The sequence below is a fragment of the Gastrolobium bilobum genome, unplaced genomic scaffold (genome assembly GCF_033153095.1).
Source record: "Gastrolobium bilobum isolate Gb01-03AN ecotype WA unplaced genomic scaffold, APGP_CSIRO_Gbil_v1 utg182931, whole genome shotgun sequence".
NCBI classification, from domain to species: Eukaryota; Viridiplantae; Streptophyta; class Magnoliopsida; order Fabales; family Fabaceae; genus Gastrolobium; species Gastrolobium bilobum.
Window position 1 is genome coordinate 45,432 of NW_026899598.1, and position 11,734 is coordinate 57,165.

At 32.1% G+C, this 11,734-nt stretch overlaps 1 protein-coding gene across 1 annotated transcript; it reads left to right on the forward strand.

Annotated features, from left to right (window-relative positions):
• The first annotated feature begins 575 nt into the window (after window positions 1-575).
• LOC133291828 (chaperone protein dnaJ 15-like) lies at window positions 576-6,353 on the forward strand. The gene is made up of 11 exons (XM_061490157.1): window positions 576-1,009; window positions 1,339-1,462; window positions 2,789-2,871; window positions 2,958-3,069; window positions 3,156-3,260; window positions 3,375-3,425; window positions 4,289-4,378; window positions 4,464-4,572; window positions 4,677-4,825; window positions 4,906-4,959; window positions 5,764-6,353. The coding sequence occupies exons 1-11, from the start codon at window positions 879-881 to the stop codon at window positions 5,998-6,000; spliced, it is 1,245 nt and encodes a 414-aa protein (XP_061346141.1). The 5' UTR covers window positions 576-878; the 3' UTR covers window positions 6,001-6,353.
• Window positions 6,354-11,734: the final 5,381 nt, after the last annotated feature.

Genomic DNA, 11,734 nt, shown 5'->3' on the forward strand with positions numbered 1-11,734 from the left:
ATGTAATTGAATCATTTCTTTCCATTTTAAATGATTTTAAGCTCGATAATACAACCTTTCAATCATAACATATAATTGAATTATTTGCTTCCATTTTTAATGATATCAAGACACAAATTTATAAATTTATTTTTCATTTAACCAATATTTAAAGAAAAAAATAAATACTATTCACGAGAGCAAAATATAAAGAGTGTATTGGATTGAGATTTTAAATAATTTTAATCAATTATTTTTGGAAAAAAAATCCATTTATGTTCATTAGAATTTTAAAGAATTAAAAAAAATATCACATAATATTGGACTAGAATTTAAAATATCTATTCAAATATGATGATATTCAATCCTAATCAAATTCAACCCTTAAATTGAGATCAATGGAAAAGATACAGAAAGTAAGTTAATTTATTTTATTTTTTTATTTTACAGTAAACCAATAAGTTATAACCAAATCACAAGTATTTGAATTTAACCTTAAGCGTTCCTAATTAAATCACGCTTTGCCCCTTGAGCGTTCCTAATTAAACTCGAGAAAAAAAAAAAAATTAAAAAATAAAGAAAGAAAGAAGGAAAAGACATGGTGCGGTGATGTAGTCGTAGATTTCATTACAGAAGCCACCTCCGACTGACTCAGAGGCAAAAGGAGTTTGTTTCTGTTTTTGTATTTTCAAAACCAAATCTCACCCTTTTTCCTTTCCTTTCTCATTTCATTCTTTCCAAATTCCCACCTCTCAGCTTTCTCTTCTTCCGAGGAAACCAATCCGTGACCGATCCAATGTCGTTTTGAATCGCGTGCCTTCCTCCTCTCTTATAAGCTTGAACTGCTCTCTGTGTGTGTTTCAAGAAAGAAAGAAAGAGAGAGAAAGAGGAGCTGGCAAATGGGAATGGGTTCGAAGATGGAAGGAACGTCTACCCCAGCAATTCGACGTGACCCATATGAGGTTTTGTCCGTGTCAAGAGACTCAACCGATCAAGAAATTAAAACCGCTTACAGAAAGCTTGCTCTCAAGTACGTTTCTTGTCTTCTTTCATCTTCTTCCATCTTACACTCTTTTCTATTTTTTTCAATTCCCTTTCGGGTTGTGTCTTTCTTGTTTGAATTTTTCATGCGGGTACTTCAAGAACCTTTGATGGCGACGATGAACATTTTTACCTAATAAACTTTCATGTTAAAAATTCCACTGACTACAAGAAGGGGACTGGGGTGTATAGAGGATGATCAATTCAGTTAAATCTATATAATCAAGGAGTTTGTTTAGTTATTTTCCGGATAAGAATGACAATGAAAAAAAGAAGAACATATATGGGATCTTTTACATATTTCTTTATGATTGGCAGGTATCACCCTGACAAAAATGTCAACAATCCTGAAGCTTCAGAACTATTTAAAGAGGTTGCATATTCTTACAGTATCTTGTCTGACCCAGAGAAGAGAAGGCAATATGACAGTGCAGGATTTGAGGTTCATTTCTTCCTGTCCTTCCTATGTGAATCCAAAGCTCTTTTCTCATTCCTTTTCTGATCTGTTTTTCCTTTCCAACCCTTCCTACAATGTGAAAGCAAAATATGTGGCTTGTGATGCACCTAAGATTGGCTTAGAAATATCCGTCCGTGCGTGTGTGCCATTTTGATCTTTTTAGGCTTATTCTATAGTTTAGAGAATTTTAGTCATTGTCCGTTATTTCTTTAATTCTCTTTTTATTGTACTTTATCTCCTTTGATTGCACATGATTTCTTTTGATTCTGTTTATTTTATTTTTGTTCTGGACGAACATTAATGGGTATTCTCCATCTCTCATAAAGAACCTTCCATATATATATATATAGCCCAAACCATGCGGTTAGGATAAACGTGGGTAGTTATGGTGATCGTGGGTGGTTATGGATAACCCAGTTTGAGATCATGGTAGGGCCCTAAATGATACTAATACGTGGGCCTCCTACCCGGCCTAGTAAATAATCCGAGCTCGTGACCCCAATAAGATATTAGAGGGAGACTAAGCAGGAACCCGGAACAATTTTCATTTTATTTTGTTTTGCCTATTTAAGGCTAGGAGAACTCCATTGTTAGTTGGTTGATTTTTGGTTAAATAAAATTTAGAAAAGAAAAATAGTTTTTCTCGCAATTCTTGTGTTCAGTCTTTCTTTCTGTTTAGCCTCGGCATTAGATTGTGACATTGGAGACGTATAAGTTATCTGGCTAGGCGAATTGACAAGAAATGTGTTGCTTGACTAGTTGGCTGTATTTCTTTTCTAAGATGCATGCCATTTTAGTAGCATGACTTTTCTGGTGATCTGAAATTGAACCTGCAAAGTTGTCTTAACTTTTAACATTTACATCTAGAAGAAAGGAGCTAAAGCATTCATATTGTCTGCCTGCAACTTGAAATTCGAGTGGATTGCATATTTACACGTATTATATAATTATATTTGTCTAACCAAACTTTGATTTCATGCATGTTAGTTGTGAGATTTGGGTCATTTGTTTCGGTACATACTTCATGTACATATGTGATGTTTTTTGTTTTCTTGTCTTACTTTCTTTTGGTAGATTATTATCTTTACCATCAATTCATGCATTCATCTCATTATTATGGCATTCCTATTCTTGAAAATTTAAGTTTCATCGGTATTCTGCTCCTTTATTGGTGTGTAAATGGTTTGATTTTATATATTATTACTATATATATTTATTAAAAGCTTTTCATGTTTCAGTTCTTATTCTTTTTGATATAGTTCTCCTCTTGATGTGTAACATTCTTAAAGCTATTCTGCCAATAAATATCAGGCACTTGATGCTGATAACATGGACATGGAAATTGATTTATCTAATCTTGGGACTGTGAACACAATGTTTGCAGCTTTATTCAGGTGTGAATTTTAGTACAGGACTACTTGGTTTTGAAAATTATTTGGCTTTACTTTGTACCTTATTCTATTTGGTGATGCCGTGATAGCAAGCTGGGAGTCCCTATCAAGACTACCATTTCAGCTAATGTTCTTGAAGAAGCTCTGAATGGCACAGTTACAGTCAGACCCCTTCCTATTGGGACATCAGTCAGTGGAAAGGTTCTTACTTTCTTCATGACGAATGAAGTGATTCAGTAGTCTTCCTGGTGGTGTTTTTGTTCCACTTATGTCACAATTTGTTGCAGGTAGAGAAGCAATGTGCTCATTTTTTTGGTGTAACAATAAATGAGCAGCAAGCTGAGTCAGGGATTGTAGTAAGAGTTACTTCAACTGCACAAAGTAAATTCAAGGTATCACTTAGGCATTTATTATAACAATTCCCCTGTCTTTGTTTTTCTGTCTTTTGCAATTTTACTTCCGGTTAATATGGTATTGGATTGTGATATTGAAGGCTGATTTTTCAGCTGCTCTACTTTGAACAAGATGCAAATGGTGGCTATGGTTTGGCATTGCAGGTAATGTTTATTGTTCTAGTGCTTTTACATTTGCTCCTTCCTCCCTTTGGTTTATCAAACAAATGGATAATAAATTGAAATGACTGTACCCACGGTGAGTGGGTTGAGGTGGTAAGCAGTCTCAAGTCTCAACCATCTAGAACAATAATGCGAGTTCAAATCTCATGGAAGGAGCTCCTGTGGGAAAGCCACATAACCCTTGTGCTCCCATGTCCAAACAAGGATTAGTCTCATAGGTGGTTCGAATGGACCGAACTTGAGCAAATACATAATGGGTTTACCAAAAAAATAATAATTAAAATGACCATAAACTTGGTATTAGATTGTGGTTGTGTCTCTGGAATGCTAGATTATCAAAGTGTTATCCATTAATATAGCTTAACTTCTCTCTCTCTCTCTCTTCCCCTTTACCCTTGTAGCATAATATTGATAACCATTTAGCATTAGAAAACAATCCTTGCACCTGATTATTTTCTATTAAAATAAGTGGAAGCATGACAGCACAAATTTTAATACTATGGCGGCTGCCATTAAGCCTTTGGCCTTGTGGTACCTGTGTCTCTCATCTTGACAAAATCATGATCCCAAAAATGTCAAAGTTTGCCAAACCCCAAACATGTTTTGTAGCTGGATTATGTAAAGTAAGTGGCGGTTCAAAAGTAATTGATTGTAAATTGCAACCTGCAACCTGCAACTAGTCATTTGTATGGGTTATGTTAAGATACACTATGTGAATTGTGCTTAAGCTATTTGTAATTGATTGTAGATTGCACGAATTGCAATTAGCAGTTTATTGAAGTAGTACTGATGTAATTACTATTCAGTGTATATTTAGTTATATTGTATTCCAACTGTCTTTGCAGGAAGACAGTGAGAAGACTGGCAAGGTGACGTCTGCAGGAATGTATTTCTTACATTTTCAAGTGTACAGAATGGATTCAACTGTGAATGCGGTATGAAAAATATGTTCATTTGGTTTCTTTTACTTTGTTGCTGGCTGTTTGGAAAGCGGCTGTTACTTTTAGTGCTGTGGTGCAGTTAGCGATGGCCAAGGATCCTGAAGGGGCTTTCTTTAAAAGGTTGGAAGGTCTTCAACCTTGTGAAGTCTCAGAACTAAAGCCTGGCACTCATATATTTGCTGTTTATGGTCTGAATAATTTATTTTGTTATATTGCTCTTTTTCTTGCTTGGGCTATTTTTTCCTATAAACTATTTAACACATTTACACTGATTCAAGTTGATATTGTTTAGGAGATAACTTCTTTAAGACTGCTAGCTATACAATTGAGGCAGTATGTGTGAAATCACATGAAGAAACCACCCAAAAACTTAAGGACATTGAGGCTCAAATTTTAAGAAAGAGGAATGAGCTACGCCAATTTGAAGCAGAATATAGAAAGGTTATTATTGTCTTTAGTCATTCATGGTTTAAATTTTGTTTTGAGGCACTTACAGTGTTGTTTCTCTTCATACTTTTCAGGCATTGGCTCGTTATCAGGAAGTGACAGACAGATACACAAAAGAAAAACAGACTGTACGTTCTTTCAACATGTGCTACAGTTACAACACAATTGCATATCTGGAAATGTTCACATTTGCATTCTTTTTAATACTAATTTTGTCCACAGCTTAGTCGATAATTATTTGAAAAGTGGCAAGCTAGATCTAGCGCAAATTTTTCTCACCTGGTTTGTTTGGCTGGCCAAAACATGGCCCGTAATCTGTAGCAGTCACAAATGTATAATTCAAAAGGGAAACAAGGAAACAACTCAATTGTAGTGCCATAAGATGCTAATCCTTGGTATTTCCTTTAATGTGCACTGCTATGTGAATATGATGTGCAACATGTCAAAAGAATACACTATTTTAAAAGTTGACCTATTAATGTGCCCCTACGTACAAGAGTTACTTGGGTTTGAAGCATGAATAGAGCACAGGCCCACTCAAACCTTGGACTGGAATTATAATTTTAATTAGAAGAATAGGGTGGCATGTTTGCTGTTGTTAGTTATGTTTTTGCTTTTGCTTACAAAAATACTTTCTTGTTTTAACATTGTTTCCTGTTTTCGAGATGTCATGAATGAAATTTTGAAAATAATAAGATTTTGTTATTTTCATCATTTCTTTTGCAAATTTCTGAAAACGAGAAGCAAAGTGAAAACAAGGTGGCATTTTTACCGTTATTAGTGAAAATATATCAACCTCCTTCCCCCCTTGGCATTTCCATTAAATATTTTTTATCATCAGTCATTTGTTACCCTTACCATTATAATATGATGTAACTTTTCTGTTGTTATATCTGTGACCTTCGTTGAGGCTTAGTTGCTTTGCTACCCAGGTAGACGAGCTTCTGAAACAAAGGGACAGTATCCATTCTTCCTTCAGCATTTTCAAGTCAACCAATATTAGTGGAAGTGGTAGTAATATAAGCAATGGAAGTTCTAGCAAAATTTCTGGTGAAGATTCCAAAGTTGAGAGCCCTGGGGAAGATGGAGGGTCAGATGGCAAGGATAAATCAGGCAAGAAGAAATGGTTTAATTTGAATATTAAAGGTTCTGATAAGAGGTTGATTTAAGATGCACTTGATTTTGCTTGTCTCTCTATCAACCAGCTTGTTTCTGTGATTGCATCAAACTTATATCAGCCTGCGGATATTCCGGTTGCGGTGTATGTCTGGAATATTTTCCTTTCCTTGGTTCCACCAAGTTGTATATTGGTTGGTTAATCTGTTCATTGGTATGCGGTGCATTCAAAGGTATACGGTATATGTTACTGTTTCCAATATTTTTGTCGTCCAATTTGAGACTCACATCATCCAATTCCTTGAACATATATAGTTTTGATATTGTAGTGATATATTCATTCTTGTAACACTTATTTTCTTCATCCTTGTTCTTTATTATCGAACACGCCAGCCAAAAATATATATAGTGTAGATGAAGATATATGTTTTACATAATACACTACTAGTATTGCTCTTTTAATTTTCTTCCCCATCTTGCTTGATATTAACACGTTAAGACACCACGTAAGATGGCTTATTGATCATTTCCCCTTGCTTCGAATTAAAAAATTTCGGTGTGAAATTCTCTTATTTTTTTATGAACATTCATTAATTTGTATGTGCAATCACCTAACATACTTGTGTGCGCCCGCTGGCAGTGATTCTTTACTCCTTGAAGCTTTCGTTGGGCTTTTTACCTTTTGGGTTTCATAGGGCCTAAAATAATCTATAAGGAAAATGATAGCTCATTAGAGTTTTTTATAAATAATTTGTGACGATTCTTACATGGTTGATTGGATCATACCATATTCCATCAAATATAATTTTGAAATTATGTTCAATTCTGTCAAAATTTTAGTTATTCTTGACCATGCATACTTTTTTTTTTCATTTCATTTTTTTTAAATGAGAAGCGCACAAATTCAATTCTGTCAAAATTGTAGCTATTTTTCCGCTTGGATTTTGTTTTAAAAATAAGTATTTATTTTTTGAAATTAAATGCCGTTTCTTCACTTTTTTTTAAAAGGTATTTTTTAATTAAATTTATATCTTAAAATTTTGAATATAATTAGATAAAAAAATTTAAAAATAAAAGGAAATAACTATATGGATGTCTAATCTTCTCTGGAGGCAATAATATAGCCATTATTTTAAGTAGTCAATTATTTGCCATGTTAGTAGTTGTGATGTGAAGTTTCAATCATAGGAGTAATTTTTTAATACTACGGGTGTACCCAACTCGGTACACATGTTTACTAAAACGGGTATTTTTTTTTCTAATTTCAGTCCTTACTTCTTTTTTATATTTCTTTCTATGTCCAAAAAAAACTTTTTCCATTTGTTAAAGGTGTAGGTACACCGAAAGTTTGCTCCAATCATAGATCATTAGAATGGTTTCCCTTAAGAAAGTTATTATTGGCCTTACAATTAGACTCCTAAGAAAGCTCGAGAGTTGCTCAAAGATGCCATTCAGTTATCACTTCCGTAAATTGCCAAAGATAATTTCAAACCTAATCCTTTGGACATGGTTTCTTTTACACTATTTATTACGTACTCTCATGACTAGATTTAACTGGACTTTCCCCCTTCAATTCATAACCAACATATGGCCTCAATGATAAACCAAGTTTTTCCATGGATTGATTTGAATTTTGAACTTTGAGCACTGACACGCAAGACATATATTGACTGTTGAAAATTAGTACCATAAAATGGAATACTATATCAGCCTTTAGAAAATTCATGCAGATTGTTGGGCTATATTCGTACTGAGGAGACTACCATGTTATAGACCCTTTTGTTTAAAAGCTAAAGAAAATAAGGGTGGGGATGACTTTATGCGTTAACATTAACTTGTACTATTATTTGTAATCTAAACAAGCTTCTCTTGATTTCAATCTAATCAGTCACATAGTTTAATGAGTTAGGCCACTACTTGCATCTGCTTGGATTTTCCCAAGAAACAAACTGCCACAAACCCAAGGAAATTTTCATACAAGTATTTTTTTTTTTTTTTTCATAATGCACGACAAGAAACTTTAAAAATTAATAACCCCCCCCCCCCCCCCCCCTTTCTAGTACACCACGTCCCATAGACACATCCACCCTCCTTTAAAAAAAAACACCAAGTATCAAATCTTTTAAAATATAGTTTTTATAGCATAAAATTAAAATTTACCGTTTGATTAAAAGCTATACAATATTAATATGTTATATTAAATCTTATGTTTTATGATGTTATAAATACATTATTAATTTTGATATTGTGCAAGATTTAAAATTTTGATAACAATTATATAAAGCTTACGATTAAAATATCATATGAAATATTTTCAAAGGGGAAAACAAGTTAGAGGGAAAATAGGAATATTTGATAAAGGAAAAAACTACTCTTATGCTACATGTGACAATTTTCTCTCATACGCATCATTCGATAACTGTGCCACTTTTTTTTTTCCAGATGGTGGAGCTCGCAAATTTGTCTCTATGACATGAGATAATGTATCTCCTTTAACATGAGATTAATAAAACTCTTTGATAAATTATAAAAGGGAAATGAATGCCATTTTATGAATTAAATAAGAAATGTTAGAAAAATATATAAAATTTTGTTCAACAAAACTGTAGAATCTTAATCCCAAAGGAGGTACGTATGTGATAACATAAATTTGTAGAATGAATTTTAGAATGTGATTTCATATATATATTTTTTTCAGTCACAAATATGAGATTTTTATTGAGTTTATGATTAAGGGCCCGTTTGGATGGACTTTTAAAAAAATAATTTTTTTATTTTGCTTATTTTAGAAGTGTTTTATTTTTTTACAAAAGTTGAAACAACTTAGTTTTTTTTTTTTTTAAAAAAAGTTGGTATTTGACTTCTGCTTTTTTCAGAAGCTAAAATTTTTAGCTTCCAAAAAAAAAAAAAATCAGATTTTTGATTTTTTTTTATAGCTTATGTTTTTTTTAAAGCAGATATCCAAACAGATTTTATAATTTTTTTTCTTAAAAAAATAGCTTTTGGAGGAAAAAAAAAAACATATTCAAATATACCCTAAATACGGAATGATAGTCCATTTCTTCACATTAAACATGACATTGTTTTCACATTCATAATTGTTTAAATTTCATAATTGTATCCAAAATTATACTTAATCAATGTTAAGATTAAATAAAATATATTTCTTGAAAGAGTTAATTTTTATATAATAAAAGAATACTAATAATTTTTCACCCAAAAAAATAATTCGTAATTGGTTTTAACGAATTCAAATTCAAATTCAAATTTTATTTTGGGTAACCTAATCATGGATTTTCTCAGGAGAATCTAATGGAGAATTGTGTCCACATGCGACCGCATAGTTTGTAGGCAGTTTCCCTAGCTATAGATTAATTATCTCTTTGACGTAGTTAGGTAGCAAACTAGCAAGCTATATAAGTAAAGCATATTTTTCATATTGTTGTTTAATTTACCCGACGATTCTATCAGAATTTAGCCTGAAAGTTCTCTCTTATATATCCAATACATCAATATCAAGTCTATCAAATTTCACTTTGTATTTACTGCCCCTAATTAAGAACGCTGCAAATTAAAATATAACAAGAGTACTAGATAAAATTGATATGCTTGCATAACAAAATTCCGATCATATTTGTGAATAATAGTTTCAGTATAACAAGATTCGAGCACTGTTGCAGTCACCTTCATCTAATTTTAAATTTATTGATAAAGTCTATTGTTTTGATGAGAGGAATCTGAATAAAAATTTGTCTTTACTAGAAAGATAGGAGTTCCAGAAAAATGAAAGTTGTCCTATATTTCGAATAACTAATACTAAAAAATAGGTTCCCCGAAAAAAAAAATCGTCTTCCTAGTAGAAACATTGGGAATCTATATTTAAGAATGAACATTGTAAAATATGAAAAAATTCCAATCATAGAAGATGAAACTTAATTAATAGTAAATCAACTGGAACAGCCGAAATTGGTGTAGTGATAAGTGATAATTGGTCAATAAAGAAAATCTGGAGAGCTGCAAACATTTTAGTGCCCATGGGGAACTAACAAATTGTTCCCCAAGTAGTGGTGGATTCTAGATTTTTCGTGATAGGGGACGAAAATAAAATAAATTTATAAATATTATTAAGAATAATAAAATAGACTAATTATTATAAGTATATTTTTTTGAGAGGTTAACTATTGTGTGTGTGTGTTTTTTGGAAGTTATGTTATGGGTGTGTTTAATACTGCTTTAGGATACCCGTCTTAATGTTTCTCACTTTTTTAGCAAATCATGCACTTGTTTTTGTCTCATCGGTTGACCGTAGTTCCCCTTCTCTCTAAAAAGTAAAAACTCCGTTCACGTGAACTTTCAAAGGTTTATTTAACTCATAAAAGGCGCAAGGGATTTTCGAATTGCTTTTTTTCTTTGTCATAATGTACACATTCTTGACCAGGGTCTGTTTAGTGTGACATATAAGGCATGATAATATAAAGTTATACTATACAATATGACATTTTCAGTTGTTTAAGACTTGTTTGGTACATAGTATAGAATAAGGCCTGATAGTATAAGACCTGATAGTATAAGATCTGATTGTATAAGACTTGATTGTATAAGACCTGATTGAATTTTAATACTATCCAGCGTTTGACACAGTATTGTATAAAATAATATATTGTATGAGATAATATCATCTAGTATTTGGTAATGCATTATATAATACTATATATGATAAAAATAAATATTTTTAATAAAAATATCCTTTAATAAAGAATTTATATAATTCTTCAAAAAATGTCATATGATATTAATTTTTATAAAAATTTATTGATCAATGTGTCCAAAATATAAATTAATTTTTATAAAAACAAAAATATTCAATATTTTGAAAATTAATATATTGAAAAATTTATTTTTATTTTAATAGATTAATATTAAAATAAAATATTAATTTTTGAGAATTACATTGGTCAACGATGTTAATACATCAATCTCTTATCAGGCCTTATCCCTCACCCCTAGGCCGGATTAAGTTATACATCGTTTTGATGTATTAAGGGATTATGTTGTATACGCTTATACTATACAATGGTAACACCAAACAACTGAAAATGTCATAACTTATAGTATAAGCTTATACTATCATGCCTTATACGTCACACCAAACAGGCCCTTATTGTGATCATCGTATAGTATAAGCTTATACATAGGGGTGGCAATTTGGGTTGACCCGCCCCGCCCCGCCACCAACCCGCCAAAAACGGGGCGGGGTGGGTTGACCCGCCAAAAAATATGGGTTGTAAAAATGAACCCACCCCGTTTTATGGTGGGTTGGCAGGTCAACCTACCAACCCGCCAATTAAAAAAAAATTAATTAAAATTCAAAAATAAATTATATTTTATGAATTTTTTTAATATTATTTTATTTTATTTCACACTTCTCTATATTTTTTGTTAGTCTCAATCTTAAATGTATACTAATATTTGTCAAACATTCTTTAGGAATTTATAAATAGATAACATTTGTCATAAATAAAATTGTTATTCTTTATTTTTCTAGAAAGTACTAAGATAAAAAAAAATTGAATATCACAAAAATTTAAGTACTAATGAAATACTACCTAATTGTAAAAAAAAATAAAAAAATAAAAAAATTTAAAACCCGGCGGGTCAACCAGCCCCGCGGCGGGTTGAACCCGTTTTGACCCACTTCTAGGCGGGGCGGGTTGAGGTGGGTTGAAAATCTCAACCCAACCGGTCCCGTTTTGGCGGGTTGACCCGCCGGGCTCAACCCATATTGTC

Excerpts from the sequence above, each read along its gene's own strand:
- LOC133291828 (XM_061490157.1), top strand. The coding sequence starts at position 879 with ATGGGAATGGGTTCGAAGATGGAAGGAACGTCTACCCCAGCAATTCGA. Across the intron at positions 1,010-1,338 it reads TACAGAAAGCTTGCTCTCAA|GTATCACCCTGACAAAAATG; the intron begins GTACGTTTCTTG and ends TATGATTGGCAG. Across the intron at positions 4,379-4,463 it reads TGGATTCAACTGTGAATGCG|TTAGCGATGGCCAAGGATCC; the intron begins GTATGAAAAATA and ends GCTGTGGTGCAG.